The sequence below is a fragment of the Caretta caretta genome, chromosome 6 (genome assembly GCF_965140235.1).
Source record: "Caretta caretta isolate rCarCar2 chromosome 6, rCarCar1.hap1, whole genome shotgun sequence".
NCBI classification, from domain to species: domain Eukaryota; kingdom Metazoa; phylum Chordata; order Testudines; family Cheloniidae; genus Caretta; species Caretta caretta.
Genome location: NC_134211.1, coordinates 32,172,332 through 32,197,417, shown reverse-complemented (window position 1 = coordinate 32,197,417; position 25,086 = coordinate 32,172,332). Strand labels below are relative to the sequence as shown.

The following is a 25,086-nucleotide window of genomic DNA, read 5'->3' as shown; positions in this document are numbered from 1 at the left end:
AAATGGGTGCCACGGTGCTCCGTTTTGCTCCATCTGCCTACCGGGAACTCTTGCCTGTGAGGGAGGACGGTGCACGGGGGCTTGCCCTGCTCCGCCTGGCAGAAAGCGGGGGGCCCCACCTGCTCTGGCTCAGGGCCCCCACAAGCTCTAATCCACTTACTGGATATGTAGAAAATGCAAGATAGCTCAGTGGTGCAGTGGAAGTATATCATCCTGCCATACAAGTAGGTTTGGAAGGATTAAATTTTTACCAGTAAATGTTGGTAAACATCAATTTCACCTTACAAACACAAACCAACAATAAATATTTCCATCTATAATAACAACAATTTACAGGTAGGCAAAGTAAGAAAAATGCAGCTTGAGAATATATTAGAGTTTGAATTAAGGGTATTTGCTTTGTATATTTTGACATGTGATGTTGACAGTTTGTGTTTTAACGATTATAAAGCTTTAACTTTTTGAATCTCTGTCTATTGTCATTAAATTATTGTCTCTGACCCCCCAACCCTTAATTTCCCAAAACTGTGCAAATTTGAATAGATTGAAATAGAAAAAATGCTTAAAACCCATAATTTACACAACTGTAAAAATTTAAATTGATAAAAATAAATGCTTAAAAATAAACACTGATAATCTGTCAAAATTATAAAAATATAAAAATAGAATTCTGTCAACATACCTAAGAGTGACCTGGAGTAAGAGTAACTGGATGCATGACAGAGTTGATGCCATTCTCTGGTGTCTGTCTCTTAAGACAGTCGTTGCTCGTTGATCCATGCACCATACTGTCTCTCCAGTATTTACTGGGTATGTTTGAGGAGAACACAGCAGTAAATATCATGATACTGGACCCCAGCATGAAGCAGTTTGGAGGAGAAAATTAGAGAAAAGCAGGATGAATGACCCATATAGTAATATAATAGAAGGGAAAAATTGCAACTCAAAGCAAATCACCAAGCACTTGTGGAACTCATTACCAGCAAGGAAGGTGCTTCTTGGGAAGATTAAATGAGAGGGGAAGAGAGAGATCTGGCACCCACCAAAGAAGCTGAGGTTGGCATCAGAAAAATTCTGTGGTGACACACTTTATAGCCACTACAGGCTGAGCCCTGACAATGGTGCTTTGGCTTAAAGGCAGTATAAGAATGCCAGTCTATTATGGTTTAACCCGCAGTTTGTGCCCCCTAAAAGGCCCTGATTAGTTTTAGATACATTTGTTAAGAACATAAGAATGGCCATGCTGTGTCAGACCATCTATCCCAGTATCCTGTATTCAGCAGTAGCCAGTGCCAGACGCTTTTCTAAACTGCAAGGTGACGTCGTCTCAGAACATTATTGTTAAGGCTGATTTGGGGGAGATGCTGGTTTTTTGTCAGTATTATACATGTTACTGTATCCATAAGGGTTAAATGACAACAGGAGTATCATGCTATAATGGGGTGGAACTCCAGAGACTGGAAATAACAGAAGAACAGTTACCACAGTGCAGTGGTTTGAAGATCAGGCTTGCTAGCAGATATGTGTTTAATCCAGCCTCATATTTGTTAACTAAGGAATGAGGAAGATTATCTTTACGTGTAGGAGTCAGATTTTTCCTCAACCATGGGTGAATCACTCCTGTTATTCTGTAACTCACTTTCCTTATTTGTGGAATGGAAATAATAATACTTATTTGTCTCACAGGGATGTTTGAGATCTTCAGATGGAAGGCAATATAGCCAGAGCAGTAGTATTAATTAACTGGGTTCCCACTTTGAGAAAGGTTATGCCCAGCAATCTCCGTGCATTTTCTTTTTATCACAGGCTCGTCATTATTACCAGATCATCAAAAAGCCCATGGACCTGTCAATCATGCGGAAAAAACTCCAAAAGAAGGACAAATCACACTATTCTGCACCAGAGGAGCTGGTAGCCGATGTGCGTCTCATGTTCTGGAACTGTGCAAAGTTCAATTATGTAAGTATCTGCTATGCAGAAACCAGCACACACCACCATCAATCTGTGAAACAGAAATCTTGGGTCTTATCCACCACTTTATTACACTGGTGTAATTATTGATTCCATTGGAGTTACACTGGCATAAAACTGGTCTAATCGAGTGGATGATGAGACTCCTTAACGCTGAGAAGCTCTATAGATTTGTTAATGCCAGAAATATGTGTTTGGAGACTGTTCTTTTAGTTTTTATATCCCTGTAGCTCCAATGTGTCAGCCAGCTAATGGACTGCCTGAGATGTGAGCTGCTGGAGTGCTACTGGATTTACTATAAGGATCCAAACGTCCAGCAAAGTAACTGGGAGAATTAAGGTGTGCAGGAGGAGAGCTAACAGATTCCAAAGCACTGGAGGATGCTGCTCTCAGTTACTGTAGCCCATAGCAGATCCGTTTTCTAATAGGTGCAGAAAATGCTTCTCTTAATAGCAGTACCTGGATTAAATGAATGGTGTAAGTGCAGAGGGATTTGGCAGACTATGGGAGGAGCAGAGGAGGCTAGCGAAGATGTAGGAGACAAGTTCCAAATACAGGACGCTCCTGTTTCAGGCAGGAGGCTAGGCAGACCTGCTATTTTAGCCTTGGCGAGTTATGGGCATACAATGATACTGGATTATTATTTCTTCCCTTGCAGCCAGATTCAGAGGTTGCAGAGGCTGGACGATGCCTGGAAGTGTTCTTTGAGGGCAAGCTGAAGGACATTTATTCAGACAAGCATTTTCCTTTCATGCAACAAGAAGACTCTGATTCTGAAGAAGTGGAAAGGGAGAATAGCCAAATGGCCCCCAAAGGGTTCCCATGGCCATCATATGGACAGGAGTGCATTCAGCCTAAAAGGAGGCGACGCCATGCTGTAAGAATGCAAAAGCAAAGGCATTTGGTTGTTAAGGGGCCACACTGCTAATTCTGTTTACAAGTGTTGATGTGAAGTTTTGAAAATGCTTTGTGGGAATCAACTGTCAAGCTTCTATCCCATAAATGCAATCAGTTCTACAAATGTGTATAGCAAGATGCTCTCAGTGGAATAAAGTGTCAGTGGTATAAATGTGTGTGACTGAATGAATGAAATCTCTCAATCTACCTGGTTATCTTCCTAGTAGAAAATGGTGTAAAGACTTTTTTAGAAGACTAAGCCCTCTAGCTATTCACTGTTTGTTTCCTTTGTATGCAGGAAAGTGAAAAAACTAAAAGAACGATGTTTCAGCCAGCTAACAGCCTGCCTCAGGTGTGACCTGCCAGCGTTCTACTGGATTTCCTGTGAGGAACCAAACACCTAGCAAAATAACTGACAGAGTTAAGGTGTGTGGGAGGAAAACAAAGAAAACATTCGGATTGTTAACTTAAAACATTTATCATCTGCTGACCACCAGCCTTACTCAAAGACTTGGGGAATGATTAAGAGATTTGGGCATTTTTAATCTACCCAGTACTCTGCCTATCTAATTGCTTGTATGTTTGCAGCATTTACCCTGAAGTACTAATGTTATGGTGACATATAATGATGATTAATAATAAAAGTAGATGTTAATAATCTATAATACTTCTGTACAATCTCATAATCTATTTAATACAATCCTTCATTTTATAGAGCACAGCTAACCATGTACTCTTGCATCTGCAATGCAAATGTTGACCATGATGTATGTTAAATATGGAGGCTAGTCACCAAAGACCAAATCCTGCAGTCTTATTCAGCAATTTCTCTGGGAACTCTGACTGAGTTAGGCCTGCAGGATGTAATTATCTGGTTAGTTGTTTCTTTTGAAGCAGCACATTCTCATGAAATCAGAAAACAGCATGTGCTAATATGCAGGGCTGTGTGAGAACTATTTCTGAGTGCACAATGGATGCTCAATTTGCAAAGAGTCACTGCACTTGTATCTAAGTCAATGCTTTGTATTGCATCGGGGATCCCTTGAGTATCAAAGGCAGTAAAACCAAATCCTGTTGTGTCCTTTGAAATGTGCAGTGGAGTTTGCCATATTAATGACAAAGCAATTATATGGTTATAGAAGTGCCTATAAAATAAAGTGGTATCTCGTTGATTTTCTGTTTGGTTACTTCTGGTTAACAACAATGCCTTAAAATGGTATTAGCCATTGTACACACAGAGCTCACAGGAGAAATGAAATTATCACTAATTCTTCATTTTCTCAGATTGCCCAAACCGTTGGCAGAACAATTCCTAGGGACAGATTGTAGCCTTGCAATTTCCCTGAGCAAGGTGCAGCATGTAATTGTGCTGGGCCAGTTCTGAATGGTGACCCGGAGTCCAAAGGTCACAGGTTGCCTCCTTAGAGGAGAACTAAGCTGAACCAGACCTTATGCTGGCCAGCACATTGGGTGTGGGGGTGTGTCTTCCTCCTCCTTGCACTCCAGCCCAGCTGTGGAAGTTAGGGCCATTATCTGGCCCCAGGAGAGGAGAGCTGTTTCAAATCCCATACCCAGTTGATTTCATTGAGCTATAATCTGTTTCCTAAAAATAAAGAAGAAATTTTCAGCACAGTTTATACTGGCTGTTGTCTGGTCACCATGTATGTGATTTTAGAGAACACTCTAAACGAAGACTTTGTGTATGGAATAACAAGACTCCAAGGCTATATTTTGTTGTCTGTGTTACTTATTGTTTGCCATTAACTCAGTAGTGAGATGGTGTCTTCTCTGCTTTGACATAATAAAATATGCACTGTAAAAGACTGCATGTTACAAGCTGAATGAAAGGGAGAGAGATGAATCAAGGGACTGGACTGATCTACAGCATCATATGTCTGTAAGCATGTCCTGTTTGTACTAGCTGAAACAGCTGAAGGAAGATTCATGTGCCTCTCCTTTTCATCAAATTCATCCTCTTAGAGCTAGCTAGAACTTCCATGGCACAGGGCACTGGCTTGCAGGTTTATGAGTGACTGCGTTGACCAGACTTACCTGTGCTGTCTCCAGTATCTTCCCAGCTGGTAATTAAACCTCCCACCAAAAGGCCTATCCCTCCATCATTACTGTTTCAGTGGGTGATACTATTGTATAATGTTCATAGAGGGTCATAGAAATGGAAGAGACTGACATATACACTTATCAAGTCCATTGTCTTGCCAGGGCAGAGTAGCTTAGAATTGACTTAAGTTTCTTAGTTCCTGTAAACATATAGTTGTATGATTTAATATTTGTTTAGTTTTCTAAAATTTGACTTTTAATCAGTTAAAGTCCAGGTACATTGTTACTTTTTTAAATTAGGCCCAGGTCTGTTGTGGATGTTACTGTAAATCCCAGGAGTGGAACGCTGGCAGGATATAGCTCTGAGATCCAAGCACTTTTCTAATGAGTTTTAGTTCACTGGGTGTAAGGTCAAGTGCTTTGGTCCTAGTGCTTTCACTTGGGTAACAGACACAACAACTGTTTAAACAATGGGTATTGGACATAATGTCATGGAGGCTGGCAGCCCAAAAGCTGAACGTAACAGCATGACAATGTACATTTTAGATCTCATGTGACTTGGAAACATCTTTAAGCCTTGATCCAGGGGTCACCACCACCATAGTGCATAATGTGTGGTGAGACCAGCATCTTCTATCACAGCAGCTTCCTTCAAATTGTTGCCTCTACAGTCTACCCCTTTGAGCCTGGGTAAAGAGGGGCACCACATCTCTAAAGGCTATGTCTACTCTAGAAATTCTTCAGGCAAAGTAAAAAAAAAAAAAACAAAAAACAGTGGCACCAAGAATGGAGGATATGAAAGCAAGAAGCTCTTTTTTTTGCCATCAGAACAGCCATATCTATTTAACTCAAACACAAATGTTGGGTGATGTTGTTCAAAGGGTCCTTTTTCTTCTGACTATCTCACAGCCAATCCCACAGTCTAGAAGATCTGAAGGGGAAAAACCCCTCCAAGTATTAACTGCATGCTATTGAAAATAAGTATGACCCAAATTGTGTCCTGGAAACATCCAAGAAATCCCAGTGGGCTCATACTAATGTAACTGGGGTCAGAATTTCTCCTTTTGCCTTCAGCACTAGGTTACATATGGAGTGGAAAAATCCTCCTCATGCTTAAGCAATTTAAAAACAGGTTAATTACATTTAAGTAATAGGTCTGCTGAAGAAGAGATATCATCTACCGTTTGAACTTCCCTTAACTTATAGTTTCAAAGAGACACTCTTAATATGATTAGAACAGCATGAATGACAATAAAGTTAATAAAAGCAGGTATTTAAGATTGATTGCATGTTTATGAAGGTAATGTGCTTTGCTAAACAATAAAACTTGTGAAGTGTATTTGTGTGCATGTCTTAATCTGAGATTGTTGCTCCAGCTCTCTTCAATTACAGAATGATGGTCTAACACCATTTTAAAAAGCATCAACCAACTTGTTGGAAACTCAACTGTTGTGGCACAGAGCAGAATGGATAAGAAAACATATGGTATGTTAACATGTAAAGTAAGTTTCCTAAGTGTGCTGGAATCTAGAACAATTCATAAGTTTGCCTTTTGTTTTCAAAATTAGTTCAGAATAATGCAGGTCTATATACTGTACAGACCCAAGTACACTGAGGTTCAGCAAATAATACTGGCAGAAGTTTACATTTATGTGGACATTATAATAGTAAGGAACATTCCTTTACGCTTACTGTAATAACATAAAAATCATTCCTTTGGTCTCTTTGACCAGGGACAGGAGGATCTTAAAAGGTATTTTAAATTCTAGAACACTATAGAAATATAAGAAGGATGCTAGGCTAGATTTGCATTTAGAAAAAAAAATTGCAAGCAAAATTATTTTGATTCTAAAAAAAAATTAAACAAGTGTTTTTTTCTAACATGCCCGACCCTTCCCATTTTGTGTTACAGTGGGTTAAAAATAATAATCAAACCTCTGAATGCTAGTTCCCTGGGTTTGAAGGCTCAAGGCTTAGTTCCTTCCAGGTTGTTCTTTGCTCAGTTTTCTAAAAAAAATTTCTGTCCTTTCAGCAGTCCACATTGCTGCCCTAGGTCTCTCTCTTCCGTCTCCTAAGCCTCCTTTCTGATCCTTTTCCTGCTGCTAATGGAGTTTGGTAGGTTCCTCATTTCAACACTCACCTATCTAACGTTGAAAGTCGGGTGCTGCTTACGAGGACAGAGTTACTTTCCTGCCATGTTGGATACCTAAGTTCACCTTAGCAGAGCTGCACATTTTAATGGAGCTGTGTTTGCTTTAGAAAACCTAACTTCTTTCTGTACAGAATTTGTGCAGGAACTTATTAGAACAATTTCTCTCTTTACCTGCTTTTAGGGCCTGATCTTACTACCACTGAAGTCAATGGGAGCAGGAGTAGGCCCTTAATCTCCTCTGAATTCAGTACCACACCTTATTTCCACCATAACATATGGTGTGATATCAGCATTTGGGCCATTTCATTTTCTGTAATAGACTTACCAGTCTTTCTTGATATAGCCAAGGAGGTCCTAGGGTTATTATTGATTCTGTATGGGAAGTCTTTTAGGTCATTCTAAAAAATAGGAGCATAGTAATCATTGCAGCCATAGAACGCTGCTTTTTGTGTAATGCTATTATCCAGGATTTTTCATTGTTTTATTTTCATGTAGAAGGTATTGTGAAGTCTGAGGCTACACTGAAAGAACAGAACAGTTGGGTTGAAAGTTAAGATGTAGCAAATCCCATAGCAGTCAACTGATTGAAAAATTTCCTTTGGTTGTTTATAGAGTACACTGTACTTACAATGGTGGTAGTGATCCTTCTATAGCTAAATGTACCTTTGCTGCTAACTGCTGTCATTAGTGCTTCTGTTCAGCACCACCGAAATGGCCCTGAATTTATACCAGGGAAGCTCTTTAAATGTACTTAATAGCACAGAGGTAACTCTCTGTATTCTGACCGGCATCAGACATTTCTGACTGAGAGGCTCATAAGGCCAAGCTAAACAATTCTGTCCTGAACTTGAATGGCAAATGGAAAACCCTATCTAAGGAAAATAATATAGGTATAATATACCCATGAGGCACTGTGGAAATGCTCTCTAAATCACAGAAATTAGAGATGGGAAAAGACCTATTAAGTAATCTACTTTAGTCCATTCTCCTGGAATATAAATAAAGCACCAATCTGTATCTTAAACAAAATAAAAATGTATTCAGAGTAACGATAGTCCTCACCTCCCATTCCGACTCAAAGCAGCCCTATGCTGCATAATGTAGCTATTTGTAAAAATCTCAAGCATTTTCAATGTACTCTATTCATAGACTGGTGTGTCTCAGGCTGTGAGAAGTCACATTTAAAAAAATATTGCCACAATACTCTGCAGTTCATATGTTGCTTTTTCCAAGGATCTCAAAGTGTTTTACTTTGAGATGAATAATAAACTTGAAGAAATGAAGCCCCTGCACGTATTTGTGAAATAGCTGGGTAGTAGTATCCCCATTTTACACATGGGAAAACGAAATCCTGGAGAAGTTATAGAGCAAATAAGTGGCAGGCTAGGAATAGAATCAAGAAGTACTGATTCCCAGCCCTCTGCTCTAGCCAACAGACTACACTTTAGCAGTATCACAATATGCTATGTGCAGCATTTCCATTTGGTACCAAAGCTAAGTCGTGCACTACAGAGTAGGCAGGTGTGCTCAACCTCGATGAAGGGAGGAAGAGTATTTCGCATGGCTCTGCAAAGAGCTCTTTGGCTGACTCCAGGACAGCAGTGATGGGTTCTCGGGTCGTCACTCACACTGAACACTGCTCAGCCATAAGGAAGGTTGGATTGGAGGGCACTGGGCAACGCTCACGGCTGGTCAAAGATTACAAGCGCCTTTTTCTGCTTTGCAGCCAGCATGCAGCTACATTGGCCTGGACAGTAAGGACTTTAGATAATGATGTAATGGCAAACTCAGGTGGTGATAATTACATACCAGATCCCCCAGAGGCGCAAGCCTCAGAAAGTCTTCCTGACAGTAATATTCCACACCGTTCAAGTATAATTAAAGTAATCTGCTATCTGTATATGGCTTTATAAATACCACAGACACCTGCAAAGTGCTGAGGCTACTCTTTGGCACTAGCCTTTCAGGTGTAAAGAATGTGTCGGTAATTTTTTTGATCTGTTTATTGATCTTTTTGGCTTTAGCTCTTGCATCATGCACGCTGTATAGTATTCTCCTACCGCTCGCATTGTTATATTGCATCATGTCAACTTGAGACCCCCTGTAATAGAAGCCCTATTACAGTGCCATAGACCAGGAACCAGAGTGGGCTCACACAGCGTGGCTGCCAGCCTGTTGCTGCATCATGCTGGAGACGCAGAGATCTGCTTGGTGCCATTCAGCCCCTGAGTGGGTAAAATTGCTTGACAGCTAACAAAGCAGAGGCACAGTGTCTTGAAGGAAAATTGGCTTCTTTCTTTTCACTGTCCTTTAAGTAGGAAAGACTGACCACCTGAGTATTCAAAAAGTGGGTTAAAGAATTGTATCCGATAATGCTGATAGCCTGCTTAATCTCCACAGAGTCAATCCCATCTTCTTTCGCTGGCCAAGGAGGAGAGAAAGTTATTGGATATATGCCAGGGATAGATTTGGCCCAAGACCCTGAACCTGCAATGGGTTCCATCTGAGCACATTTTTAAGCCTTCATGGAGTCCTAATTAGGTTTATGGAACTCTGCACAGACTTAAGGATTCCTCTGTGTGACTGACTCTCTTTGCAGCAGGCCTGGTGGCCTAAATACACAGTCACACCCCTAGAGCCCGACCAGGAGTATTCTATCTGCTACCCAAGATGGATAAACCTGGAAATCCTGGACGCCCCATCATCTCAGGCATTGGCACCCTGACAGCAGGACTGTCTGGCTATGTAGACTCCCTCCTCAGGCTCTACGCTACCAGCACTCCTAGCTATCTTTAAGACACCACTGACTTCCTGAGGAAACTACAATCCATCGGTGATCTTCCTGAAAACACCATTCTAGCCACAATGGAGGTAGAAGCCCTCTACACCAACATTCCACCCAAAGATGCTGTCAGGAACAGTATCCCTGATAATGTCACAGCAAACCTGGTGGCTGAACTTTGTGACTTTGTCCTCACCCATAACTATTTTACATTTGGGGACAATGTATACCTTCAAATCAGCAGCACTGCTATGGGTACCCGCATGGCCCCACAGTATGCCAACATTTTTATACCAACAGCGCTTCCTCAGCTCTCGTCCCCTGATGCCCCTACTCTACTTGCGCTACATTGATGACAACTTCATCATCTGGACCCATGGAAAAGAAGCCCTTGAGGAATTCCACCACGATTTCAACAATTTCCATCCCACCATCAACCTCAGTCTGGACCAGTCCACACAAGAGATGCACTTCCTAGACACTACGGTGCTAATAAGCGATGGTCACAAAGACCACCCTATACCGGAAACCTACTGACCGCTATACTTACCTACATGCCTCCAGCTTTCATCCAGACCACACCACACCACACGATCCATTGTCTACAGCCAAGCTCTATGATACAACCACATTTGCTCCAACTCCTCAGACAGAGGCAAACACCTACAAGATCTCTATCAAGCGTTCTTACAACTACAATACCCACCTGCTGAAGTGAAGAAACAGATTGACAGAGCCAGAAGAGTACCCAGAAGTTACCTATAGGACAGGCCCAACAAAGAACATAACAGAACGCCACTAGCCAGCACCTTCAGCCCCCAGCTAAAACCTCTCCAGCGCATTGTCAAGGATCTACAACCTATCCTGAAGGATGACCCATCACTCTCACAATCTTGGGAGACAGGCCAGTCCTTGCTTACAGACAGCCCCCCAACCTGAAGCAAATACTCTCGAGCAACCACATACCAGAACCACTAACCCAGGAACCTATCCTTGCAACAAAGCCCGTTGCCAACTGTGTCCACATATCTATTCAGGGGACACCATCATGGGGCCTAATCACATCAGCCACGCTATCAGAGGCTCATTCACCTGCACATCTCCCAATGTGATATATGCCGTCATGTGCCAGCAATGCCCTCTGCCATATACAGTGGCCAAACCGGACAGTCTCTACGTAAAAGAATAAATGGACACAAATCAGACATCAAGAATTATAACATTCATAAACCAGTCGGAGAACACTTCAATCTCTCTAGTCACTCGATTACAGACCTAAAAGTGGCAATTCTTCAACAAAAAAACAGACTCCAACGAGAGACTGCTGAATAGGAATTAATGTGCAAACTGGACACCATTACATTCAGCTTAAATAAAGACTGGGAGTGGATGTGTCATTACACAAAGTAAAACTATTTCCCCATGTTTATTTTTCCCCCCTACTGTTTCTCACACATTCTTGTCAACTGCTAGAAATGGCCCACCCTGATTATCACTACAAAAGATTTTTTTCCCTCTCCAGCTGGTAATAGCTCTTACCTGATCACTCTCATTACAGTGTGTATGGTAACACCCATTGTTTCATGTTCTCTGTGTATATAAAATCTCCCCACTGTATTTTCCATGGCATGCATCCAATGAAGTGAGCTGTAGCTCACGAAAGCTTATGCTCAAATAAATTTGTTAGTCTCTAAGGTGCCACAAGTACTTCTTTTCTTTTTGTGGATACAGACTAACACGGCTGCTACTCTGAAACAAGAGAAGTTGGGAGTCTCCTCTGGGGCATTAAGGTACAATTCTATCTCCGGGAGGCTTCGAATGATCAGATCTCTGAACTGGTAGTTTTCCATGAGCCAGTGAAGATCCAGTGAAGGGAAATGAAGCTGACTAGAAGAATGACTGTCTTTACATATGATGGCAAATTGTAAAAACTAGGATTAGTTAACCTGGAAAGGAAAAGAGTTAGAGGGGACTTGATTGAGGTCTTCAAAGTGTGGTTATATGCTTGAAAATGACTCTAAAAATAGTATAATGATGTTCCCTGATTATTGTCTCACTGTTTCCAGATAAAATGTGCTTCCTTTGCAAGACAAATATGTCTCTCTGCCCGCCCCCTGCCAGGCCTACAAACCCACATTGCACTCTGACAGTCAAAGTTGGATCTGTCCTCTTCATACATCACCAATAATAGATGATGATCTCCAGGTTAAATTATTCCCTCAACATCACGTGTCCAAACCCACATATGGCTTATGGTTTTTTAACAGGTGTCACTGAGGGCATGATTTATCCTGCAGACCCTCCATTAATGGTGGTGATGCACAAGAAGGAAAAATCCCAGTGTGACTGTCAGACCTCAGGATGAGTTTGTAGGATTGAAAAAACTAAACATATTTTTACTTGCAAAGTGACACAATGAATCTGGATTCAGTGAGATTCAATAAACCTGGAATGTCAAGATGCCATTATTTTACAGTCAAATTTCCAGGGCAAAACTACACTTGACGATTATGAAGGGCATAGTGAAAACAGATTGGTCCCTCCTTTACACTGTTGCACAGTATGAGGATAAGGGGGAAATGTATGTACAACAGCAGGTACATGTGGAACATAGGAAAGGGAATTCTGCTTTATGTGAGACACAATCAGCCTGTGAAAAGCTCTGAAGTTGCAATTCATGGGATTGGCTACTTTACCAGGAATTTTACGAGCAGCAGATAATTTTGATACCATTTGCAGCTCTTCCTATTCATTTAAGATAAATGCAATCAAATCTGTTACTTCAGGGTGTAAGATGATCGCTCCAGAGGTCAATTTTTTGCTCTAGTTAATTATATATCTGACCAGGTGTTTTTCAATTTTCTCTGAAGATCAGGTATTGGTCACTGGCATGGCAATGGCATGGATTGGACAGACCAATGGTCTGATGTGATTTTGCAGATCCTGTATTCAGCCAGTATCATCCTGGGAGTGGATCGATACCAGAGAGGCTTTTTATTCAGATTGTCTCCTTATTGCTCTTTCATCCAGGATATCTGGGAAACACTACTACTTATACTTATCCATGTGCTCGACAGACAGCAGGTCTATAGAGGAAGTGCTGTACACATTTGGCTTCCAGCCTGCTGCTGCTGGGGACAATGATGGTAGCAAGGATTGCTGGTAATTCTAAAGTAAAGCAGTTGGTCTCTGCTGGTCTGCAGCATGATTTTTGTTGTACGCAGAACGGAAAGAGCCCTTCTAGATTGTGTTCAGAAGGTTCCTATGCCTCACAGGCTGGATTCTCCCTCTGCAGGATGATATGGGAATTGTTTCTTAGGTTTTAATAAGATTTCTTTCATATGAAGTAGTTCTAATTTTATCTTTTTCATTAGTTTAAAATCTGTGATAACCTTCACTGAGAATAATAGGTATATAATAGCTGATAAAACTGTAATAAGGAACCTTGGCCAAACATAAGACTGTTAGGAGAGACCTCCATAAAGCCAGAGCTGAAAACTAAAACAAACTAAGAACCTCATGTATACAATGGGGAATCAAATTATAATTGCAATGAATTGCAGGCCAAATGTACATGCTGCACTTTAGGACATGCCAAAAATTTCAGTGCAGTTAGGTGAAGTCTTACATGATATCACTGGGTGCTAAGATTTTTTTTTTAATGTCCTAAAATTATGCAAGTTTCAATTTTGTTTCCTTTGAAATAGTTTGTAGAAAATAGAGATGATGTACATGCTGCACAATGTGTTTCTCCATACTGGTACTGGCCAGATATTATGCAAAACGAATTTAAATGTAAACATTTCCCCTCTGTCACCTTTTGAGGAAAATAAGATAGCATTTGACTCCAATCTGATTCTCCTGTACCAAGTCTAAATATAGCCGAGTTCCTCAAAAACCTGTCTCACCTATATACACTTATCTTTGTATTCCCTAAGATTCAAATTTTTGGATAAACTTCTGGCCTTATAGCAACAACCTATCCTGTAGATCAAATATACCTACTGTAGCGTTAAAGCCTTTTTTACTGGACATCAAATATAAAAACAGCTTTGCAAATAAAACGTAGAAGAGGATGTTTGTTTACTGTGATTGTTAAATAATGAGTCTTGGCATTATAATCTGTTGACATGCCATTATTGGACCAGAGTGTTAACTGGAGTAAATCAGCCTAGCTCCATAGACTTCAATGGAGAATCTCGCTCCATACTGTTTGAAGGAACAGATGGGGAGCCCCTGTCTGTGATATAGCCAGCATTCTTATCCAAAAGCATGATTAGTTTGTAGACACATGAGAAATGACTTTGGACTAGATGACAAAAAGAAAAATGAGGTGACCTGCCTTCTGGATGATTTTGGGATTTTATCATTCTAAAACAGATGTTACATAAGAATGCTCAGCCAAAACCTGGACTATCCTGTATCTTTGTTGTATATAGCAATTACAGAGGTGCAATCTGAAGATTCTCCACTGCTAATCAATTCTATTTTGGTGTGTTATTTTTCATCTATTTGTGGTTTTATATATATCTTCCCCAACTGTGACAGAGTTAGAATACTTCAAATATCTCTTTAAGGGGATATGTAATATAAATATCCTTGAAAGCGACAGAGTCCTGTGGCACCTTATAGACTAACAGATGTATTGGAGCATAAGCTTTCGTGAGTGAATACCCACTTCTTCAGATGCATGTAGTGGAAATTTCCAGAGGCAGGTATAAATATGTAAGCAAGAATCAGGCTAGGGATAACGAGGTTAGCTCAATGAGAGAGGATGAGGCCCTCTTCTAGCAGTTGAGGCGTGAACACCACGGGAGGAGAAACTGCTTTTGTAGTTGGCTAGCCAGTCAGTCTTTGTTTAATCCTGAGCTGATGGTGTCAAATTTGCAAATGAACTGAAGCTCAGCAGTTTCTCTTTGAAGTCTGGTCCTGCAGCTTTCTTGCAGCAGGATGGCTACCTTTAAATCTGCTATAGTGTGTCCAGGGAAGTTGAAGTGTTCTCCTACAGGTTTTTGTATATTGCCATTCCTAATATCTGATTTGTGTCCATTTATCCTTTTACGTAGGGACTGTCCAGTTTGGCCGATGTACATAGCAGAGGGGCATTGCTGGCATGTGATGGTGTATATCACATTAGTGGACGTGCAGGTGAATGAACTGGTGATGGTGTGGCTGATCTGGTTAGGTCCTGTGATGGTGTCGCTGGTGTAGACATGTGGGCAGAGTTGGCATTGAGGTTTGTTGCATGGATTTGTTGCGTGGTTCGTGAGTTAAAGTTACTATGGTGTGGTGTGTTGTTGCTGGTGAGAATATGCTTCAGGTTGGCAGGTTGTCTGTGGGCAAGGACAGGCATGCCTCCCAAGGCCTGTGAAAGTGAGGGATCGTTGTCCAGGATGGGTTGTAGATCACTGATGATGCGTTGGAGAGGTTTTAGCTGAGGACTGTATGTGATGACCAGTGGAGTTCTGTTGGTTTCTTTCTTGGGCTTGTCTCACAGCAGGAGGTGGGTACACGTCTGGCTCTGTTGATCTGTTTCCTTATTTCCTCGTGTGGGTATCGTAGTTTTGAGAATGCTTGGTGAAGATCTTGTAGGTGTTGGTCTCTGACTGAGGGGTTGGAGCAAACAGACAACCCGCCCACAGACAACCCGCCAACCTGAAGCATATTCTCACCAGCAACGACACACCGCACCATAGTAACTCTAACTCAGGAACCAATCCATGCAACAAACCTCAATGCCAACTCTGCCCACATGTCTACACCAGCGACACCGTCACAGGACCTAACCAGATCAGCCACACCATCACTGGTTCATTCACCTGCACATCCACCAATGTGATATATACCATCATGTGCCAGCAATGCCCCTCTGCTATGTACATCGGCCAAACTGGACAGTCCCTACGTAAAAGGATAAATGGACACAAATCAGATATTAGGAATGGCAATATACAAAAACCTGTAGGAGAACACTTCAACTTCCCTGGACACACAATAGCAGATTTAAAGGTAGCCATTCTGCTGCAAAAAAACTGCAGGACCAGACTTCAAAGAGAAACTGCTGAGCTTCAGTTCATTTGCAAATTTGACACCACCAGCTCAGGATTAAACAAAGACTGTGACTGGCTAGCCAACTACAAAAGCAGTTTCTCCTCCCTTGGTGTTCACGCCTCAACTGCTAGAAGAAGGCCTCATCCTCTCTGATTGAACTAACCTCGTTATCCCTAGCCTGATTCTTGCTTACATATATGTATACCTGCCTCTGGAAATTTCCACTACATGCATCTGAAGAAGTGGGTTTCACCCACGAAAGCTTATGCTCCAATATGTCTGTTAGTCTACAAGGTGGCACAGGACTCTTTGCCGCTTTCAGAGATCCAGACTAACACGGCTACCCATCTGATACATAAATATGCTTACAACTCTGATACAGAAGGGCATATTTGCAGGAGCACGTGTCACGCTGGGATTTGACAGTTCCTAATACTTAGTAAGATTGATTTTAACTAAAGAACTACCTAAGCACTTGTACGTAGCCTATGAGGTACCTTCTGTAAAAGAAATGTCATTCCTTACTAAAAATGAATTGTCAGGCAATATACATTTTCCCATTCCAAAGCACTATAGTATCTTACGCTCTTGCTTTACTTCTGTCCATACTGTTCTTGGAAAGGATGCTTTCCAGTTGTTGGCCATATTGTGCCTCTTTGGTCAGGCTGATGCTTTGAACCTGAACTAGTAGGATAGAACTGGTTTCAGCACAAAAGGTTCAGTGATTCCACTCTAGCCAGGCTTCATTTTGCTCTGAATTGTTCGTTTTGCTCCCACATCTATGCTAGCACTCTTCTCACTACACTCCTGCTAGGTAATTATCCCACAATTCGTTGCACAGCTCCTAGAAGTAGTGGATTCCAGGAGACTGTGAAAAGCCAGCAGGGCACTGTGAGACAGGAGTGGGAGGGCTATTTGAACTGCTTCAGCCAGAACTGTTTAATTGATGGACCACTTGGATACCAACCAACTGGGGCAGACTGACACAACTCAAGCCAACCTGGCTTGCTGAAAGTAAGTGTAATCCAAATGGTATTTGACACATGTGCCGTATTGCCTACCTCTTCAATTTTCTTGAAAGTCATAAAATATTTGGTGTTTTTTAGAAAACTCCAGCCCCTGGAGTCCTGTGATTACAACAGAATCTTGGTTTTCATTTTTTTAAAAAGTGAGTTTATAACCTTCATGCTTGTGGAGAAAAGATGGAAAATATTAATCTGAAAGGTTTATAATCCAGAAGGCAAATAAAAAGAACCCAAATATTGGGGGCTGACTCAGTTTTGAATGTTTGGGGTTGACAATTCGGCCCATGTAATCCATTTGGAGTACTTCTGAGAGTGGATGCACTGTGTTTCCGCATGGTGCTTAGCACAGTAAATTACTGTGTTGCAGACAAGGCCTTAGTAGTTTCAAATTCCTCAGAATTCAACAATCCATTAGAACTCAATAACCCGCCCTAACCACAAACTAAAATGTTTCCTTGCTAACTTTCTCCCCCCTTTCTACTGCACACTCACATCTGCTTCTAGCTCCTGTCTGCAGGCTGCAAGACTTTTTTCTTAAGGAGGAAAAAAAAAACAGGAAAAGAGCATTTATTTCAATCCTTTTCCCTCCCGCACCCTGAATTCCAAGGAATTTGCCAATGAGTAAAGGACAAAAAAAAAAGTTAGATAAAATTTGGACCTCAGCTCCTGGCTCTTTTAAATAACTTGTTTTTGGACACTTTGCATAATACGGTCAATTTCCAGAAGTATCAGTCTTAGCCCCTTGTCCCTCCCTCTGTTCCTACTAGTGTTTGAGGGATAACCCTATGTCTAATAGGGTTTTGATAATTTTTCCTTGTTTTCCTGCATTAGCCTTCTCTGTAATGCCCCCTTCCTGTCTGCAGGCTGCTGTGTGTCATCCATCAGCCCTCTCTGTGGAAACCTAGCAATGGCATTTTCATGCTGCTTCAGTGTTTTTGATCTACATGTCCATCCAGCAATATAGCTCAAAATTGCTTAATTGTACAGATGTTTATTAGATGATTGCTAGCCCTGATTACAGGGGTCTGTTTTTCCTCTTGCCATGAGCTTGTAATTCACATGAAATCAATGGGAATTCATGTATTTTTCTTGAGAAAAAAACAGAACTCTTAAGTTTTAAGGCTGATTTCTTAATTGCTAGGCGGCTTGAAGTCATTATGGATCCTCAGTGATATTTTGAGCCACATTTGAAATAGGTAATGAAGATTCTCGTTAGCCAAGTGAAAAATATTGCCAATCCACAACCCTCTCTCTCCCATACTAGTTCAAATCTTTCTCACTGCACAGATTGATTACATTGGCTGGTCTCCCAGAATATACCGTATGGAAAGTCCAGCTCTAGCAAGGTTGACCACCATCACAAAGTGGTATGATCACATACTATGGGATCTTCAGATATTGCAATAGCTTTCCCAAAGGGTTTACATTGATTTTTTTTTTCAAATTCTACCTTCAAATTGCACAACTTTACATGGTTATTCTTCTGTTTTATTTAATTGAATGTTGTCTTTTTACATTCAATTTAGCACTCTACTCCTACATCCTAGCACTGTATACAGTTACTGCAATTTGTAAATGATACCAGTAGATGGAGATGAAGGATCCTGATAATTAAAGAGGTGGTAAATTTAATACTGGAGATTTTGCCCCTCTTATTTGCTGCTGAACACTTGCCTTTCTATGCTATAGATTGTATGATTTTTTTTTGAGTTAACCTGATTATAAGATGGAATGTGTAGGTGGGTAATCTTACAAGATTTGAATATTCAATTGGTGGTCTCAAAAAGTTTAAATCCGCATTTAAGTTTTTGACGTCTTAGCTAAAGGAAACCTTTTGAGAGACACCTAGGCTCTAGCATTTTATTTGCTCATTACAATGTTCTGAATGAGAATTAGAAAAATGCTTAATGTATTTGTATATAGTTTCCCTCTTTATCCTTATGTGATAAAGCACATTCACCCCTATTTCTTATAATTATTTCCTAAAATGTAGGTAGTGATATGTGGGCAAAAATGCTGCAGGATCTGTGCATACGGGGTACCATACCTATAACAGACAAAAATAGCTGTCTGCAAGCTTCAAGGAGGAAGAACACTGTAAACTAACAGATCACAACCAAAGTGATTACACAATCAAAGTGATTATATAACTGGGAAGTTTCTTAACACTGCATCTTTTGAGACTTTATTGTAAAGATTTGCTGGAGATTTTCCTTAAAAATGGATATACAATAGATTATGTTAAAAGTGGAGCTAAGTTGTACAGTGGGGTTAAAACATTCTGAAAATTCGTCTCAGAATATATGGGTTCAAATGTTGCATGTCAAATGTGACCCAAGCTCAGTGGCTTCAGCCTTGTCCCTACTAGGCCTTGCAAAACCACTATCTTTTGAAATGATAGAAGACTGTAATACAGTATTGGGGCAGTTTGAGGATCAAGTATGTGGTGCACTGACGGAGAAGTGAGTGGAAGTTTACATTACTGGCTAGCCAGTTAGATCAACCTGTCACCTGTATTTAACCTTTAGAACTAAAAAGATAAAATGCAATAAGAGACGGTGTCATTTTCCATGCAGTACTCTGGTATACTTTCTCTACTAGGCTACCTAATAATGTCACACCATTAACTGTTGGTAATAAGTCACTTTACTCTAGGAATAGATATGAATGTTCACATCTCCTTGAATAATTAACATTTAGATATTTTAAATTCCTATTTTCTTGTTAACAGATACCATCTATTTAACTATAAATATTTAATCTTCTCCGGGACCTGAAACATTCCAGAGAATGAATATATAAGAATTCAATACTGTTCCTGAGTATGGTCCACAAACTGGGCATATACGTGAATAAGAATCACACAGATAGTGTTATTGTGCATGGAACTGATAATGGTAAGTGCAGGTGTCAAGGTTCCCTCCCCACTCTGAACTCTAGGGTACAGATGTGGGGACCCGCATGAAAGACCCCTTAAGCTTATTTCTATCAGCTTAGGTTAAAAGCTTCCCCAAGGTACAAATCCTTCCTTGTCCTTGGATGTGTACTGCTGCCACCACCAAGTGTGTTTGACAAAGATTCAGGAAAAGGACCACTTGGAGTTCCTGTTTCCCTAAAATATCCCCCCAAACCCCTTCACCCCCTTTCCTGGGGAGGCTTGAGAATAATCTACCAACCAAACAGGTAAACCAGGTGAGCACAGATCAGACCCTTGATTTTCTCAGACACTAAAAACCAGTCAGATTCTTAAAAAACAGAACTTTATTATAAAGGGAGAAAAAAGTAGAAGAAACACCTCTGTAAAATCAGGATGGAAGGTAATTTTACAGGGTAGTAAGATTCAAAACACAGAGGATTCCCCTCTAGGCAAAACTTTAAATTTACAAAAAACAGCGATAAACCTCCCTCCTAGCACAGGGAAAATTCACAAGCTAAAACAAAAGATACTCTAACACATTTCCTTGCTATTACTTACTATTTCTGTAAGTTAGATGTATCATTCAGTAGGAGCTAGATTACTTGCTTGGTCTCTCTTTGTCTCAGAGAGAACACAAAGAAACACAAAACAAAAACCTTCCCCCACAGATTTGAAAGTATTTTCTCCCCTTATTGGTCCTTTTGGTCAGGTGCCAACCAGGTTATCTGAGCTTCTTAACCTTTTTACAGGTGAAGGAGGGATTTTATGCTACCCTTAGCTGTATGTTTATGACAGCATGAATTACCTGATGCCTGAGATTGGGGTCTGGATGAGGCCTAGGTGGGTCAGCCCAATCCAGATAAGAGCGAGATAATGTAAATAGGCAGGGGGATGCAGGAAGAGTTGTCAAAGATTTTATTGGAACCTTCCAATTCTGAATAGAGGGATTGTTTCTATTTGAAAATCAAGGACCCAGACCTTGGCTATCACCAAGAGAAACACATTGCAATTCAGGAGGCAAGGGAATAGAAGGTTGCTGTAATTTACAATGGTTGCCAATGGCCCCAAAAGGGTGTTTTAGTAGCTATGTATTGCTGGGGCATAGGAAGTCCCAGCCATGCCTCCTTCCCCCTTTGCTAGCTGCAAGAAAGGAAGCTGGTGTGGGACTCAGAGCATTATGTTGGGTAACTCTTCTGTGTTTGGCTATGCTGGCTTTAAAGCAGCTACAAAGAAACTGAAGATTGAAGAAGAAATCTGCAACTTGGGTATTTTTGTTAAATCCCAGGATTGCCTCTGGGTGACTGGATAGTGGCAATGGCCAAACCCCCAATGTTCCATCTGTGAGTGGCAAGGTATGTTTGACTTTTCCTACCATAAATGGCTATCTATGCTTTATCACCTCAAGATTAGATTAATGTGATGCACTCTTTTGGGGATTACACACTGTAACCAAACTGAGGCTAGTTCAGAATACATTGCCTGTCGTAGCTTTAAACTATCAGTGCTTTTCTGATCTCTAGAGCTGTCTGGGGCCAATTCATTTCACCCTGATGTAATTTAGAGTATCTTACAGTTACTCCCAACTGCAATTATTCCTCCAAGTGGCCTTTCTGTGGCATGGACTGCCTAAACATACTACACTTTGGCCATGATGCTTTCCACTGACAACACATCCCTAACATACCTCATGCCCTGGGAGCGGAGGCCATTGCTGGTCATGCCAGCTGTGTGACAGCCAGAGATTTCCCTATGACATGGGAATCCCCAGTTGTCCTCGTAGGGCAACTTTAAAGTTCCTTTGTGCCATTTTAATCTGGCGAATGAACAGGAGGGGCCCAATGATTAGCAATATTGATTAAGAACCCTTCAAAGCCCAAGACAGGGAGAGTATGGGCCTGTGGCTGACATGGATCTAGGAATATAACTTGTAATATTTTTATGAATACTGTATGTGACCTGGTCAATGAAATAGTCATTGTGGGTATGTCTACACTGCAAGTGGTGTAACTGTAGCACAGGTAGGCGTACGTGCACTAGCTTTAATCTATTTCACATGGGTAACAGTAGTGTAGATGTGGCAGCATGGGCTAACAGCCAGAGTATAAGCCTGCTGGGGACCCCGGGTATGTGCTGCCATATCTACACTGAAGTTTTGTTGGGAAAACTAGCAGGAAAGCAACACAATAGCTCTAGATAAGCAGCCTCCCAAAAACATGGGGGAGAAGGGGCAATTATAAGATAATGGCAGGGTTATTAGTGGTGAAGATGCTACTTTCAGGTTCCAGACAAAATTATGTTGCTGTTTGCCAAGTCTGGGAGCCTAGAGATCAAAGGGACACGAAATGGTTAAAAAAAATTGGGTATGTGGTTACTATAAGTGAGTGGTTCCTGGAGAGAACAATCTGATAGGGATGCAGAAGTCGGTCCTGTCAGAATGTCTGAAGTAGGTGGGCCCATCCCAAACTTCCAGGGGATGGTAAGCTAGACATGCATCTAGTCTGTTCACTGTTTGAGACTTTTCTCTCTGAAATGGTTTGGTTTTAAATAAACAATACTTTGCTTTAAGAAGACAGGCTGGTCACTAGGTACCACTTTCACAGCTCCCAGAGGGAAGAGAGCTGCAGGTACTAAACTGAGTTATCCACAGTGAGTACCAGAGAACTACAGGCCAAGGCCCAGTCCTTGCTGGGCTGACATAACAATGTACCCAGGGAACACAGATTGCTGGATTCAAGAGTATTGCTTTTTTTAGAAAACAAATTGGCCTTCTTAAGGTACAGTGAATATTAATTTATATGAGGGAATTAATTGAACTATTATCCTCCTCAGGCTAAATAATAATTAAAACCTCAGATACTGAATGGTGCATATCTGAAGTCTAATTTAAATTGCTAGCCATATGTACTGAATGTATCAACACTTTTAGTCTCCATTTATAGTTGTTTTTTTTGTAGTTCTTCCTTTTATATAAAATTTCAATATGTTAAATACTCTACATAGAGAGCAAGTTCAGGATTTGATGAATCATTTCTCTCTTTAAGGGCTTGATCCAACTCTCACTGAAGTCAATGGGAGTCTTTCCACTTTCAGTGGGAGATGTCAGGCCCTTTAAAATATCCCCCAAAGTCAAGGAACCATAGGAAAGACTCCCATTGACTTCAATAGGCATTAGATTGGACCCTAAGTGTGGTAGTTTCCTTCTCCTGCTCTAGTTGCCCCTTCATTAATTTAGTATTATATTTACCTTTGCCTCTTTATATCTTCTGTGATCATGGTTCAGGTAAAATACTTATGATTTAACAAAATGTTTGCAATAAATGATGAGAGAAACTCATTGAAACAATTGTGTCATATACTGTATAGAAATGCAGGAATTCTACTGGTCAGTTTTTCTGACAGCATCCATTTACTAGAACGTGTATATTTATATTCCAGGACAAAAGGTGGGCAAAGAGGTTTATACCATCTATTTAGGGTCAAAAATTTATATTAATACCTTACAAGGGGAGCAACATTAGAAGTTAGTCATTTCCAACCAGTATGTCCAGGGAATCCACCATTGCATTAGGTAGTATAAAGTGCAATAGCCTTAGGTGTATATTTCATAATGCCCTCAGGGCAAAAAGCAATCAAGATAGGAGCTGGTGAAAAACGTTCATCTAAAATAGATTTCCCTTCAATTAAAACCTGTCAAATATGATTTTCTTTTGAAAGTTTTAATGGAAAAAAATTCAGGTAAGTGAAACAGATAAATATTTTCAGCATGGGGAATATTTACTGAGAAATCCACAAATGAAAGTGTATAGTTATTATTTGCATTTAGTTATTAGTGCCTTAGGCCCCAAAGGTGCTTTCTCCTCTGCTGAGAGCTACTGCAGGAGTAAGTATTGCTATGAGATTAGTACCTGGTGGTTTTACCATCTCGCAAAGTGGTGAACATCTTTGGGAAAACAAATGTCATTAGTTCAGTATATGCTTTTTTAATCACAAAAGCTCTTACCAATCACCAGATAAATGAAGATGCAGTATTTCTATAGGTTCCAGTCTCAACCTGTAGGTTATCAGATTAATATTAAATTTAGTCTTGTGTCCCATAGAGTTGAAACTTTTAACATTGGTTAAAATAACTGAGTAAAAGAGTGTAGAAATATAATTACATGTACAGTGCCAGTATCATAAAAGCAGTAAAAATCTAATGTAGTTGATCATGTTTGCTATTGCCATTTTCTTAATACAATGAATAAAGGATCTCAAATGATTAATAAAATACAATTATATTTGACATTCTTAATGAATATTATGAAACTTGAGAATACTTACTGTTTATAAGATAAATTACCCTGGGTCTGAATAAAGGCTCTGGCCAAAGGCTAAAGTGTTTATTATAAGCAGATCTGGAGGTAGCTACTCCTAGTGTCAAGGTTGCCTAAGGTTATAAGTGGACCAGTATTTACTAGCCCAGGATTTTAGGCTATGCACTACAACTGGATCCACCTGGGTGCAGCAGTGCAGTGGATCCAGCTGCAGGATCTAGCCCGTGGTTAATACTGAGCTAAGAGGAAGCATCCTTTGTTGTATGTTGATGCTGTTATAATACTGGACTGGAATTTAAAATATTTAAATTTTATATAAAAGAAGGAAGAAGTACAAAAAACAAAAATGGGCTCTCTAACTGCTTTGTAGTTATTCTTATTTTACTTTAATGTGACTTTTGGAATTGATGTTTCCTCTAAAGGAAGAAAAAAGTTGAGATATTGTTGCTGGCAGAAAGCTTAAAGAATTCTGATTAGAAGAGATGATCAGAGGAGAGGGATTATAGTAGCTAATCAGAGGAGAGAAATTTACATATTTTCAGTGCTGTTATTAAAAATAAAAAATTATTGTATCTAAATCTCTGCTTTCTGATTGGCTAATAATACCGGTCAGACAGGATAGACAGGACATACTGTATGGTTATTGAGAGAGAGCTGTGCAATGATTATGCAAATTGGACACCCAGAATTGATTGATGCAAAGTTGGGGTGGAGATGGGGAATACACAGTTATGGTTCAATAACTACACAGCATTCCTACACTCTAAGACAATAGAAAACCTCCAGATGAGAATTATTAATAGAATCTACTGTATCTCAGCGCAGTTAATGGAGACAGAAGTAGCAACTCCATAGTTAAGGTTGTGTTGAGATTTGCACATAAAAAGCTGGACTAAATCCTTTTGTTTCATATTTTAATG

The 25,086-nt window shown here is 40.4% G+C and overlaps 1 protein-coding gene across 3 annotated transcripts in view; it reads left to right on the top strand.

Annotated features, from left to right (window-relative positions):
* Nucleotides 1-6,265, top strand: part of TRIM66 (tripartite motif containing 66) — an 82,894-nt gene extending 76,629 nt beyond the window's left edge. For all 3 annotated transcript variants that reach the window (XM_048854860.2, XM_048854859.2, XM_075129396.1), the window contains 3 exons: nt 1,807-1,959; nt 2,630-2,848; nt 3,167-6,265. In XM_048854860.2, coding sequence (XP_048710817.2) covers nt 1,807-1,959; nt 2,630-2,848; nt 3,167-3,226 — 432 coding nt within the window. In that variant the 3' untranslated portion in view covers nt 3,227-6,265. The remainder of the gene's footprint in view (nt 1-1,806; nt 1,960-2,629; nt 2,849-3,166) is intronic.
* The last annotated feature ends 18,821 nt before the right edge of the window (nt 6,266-25,086 follow it).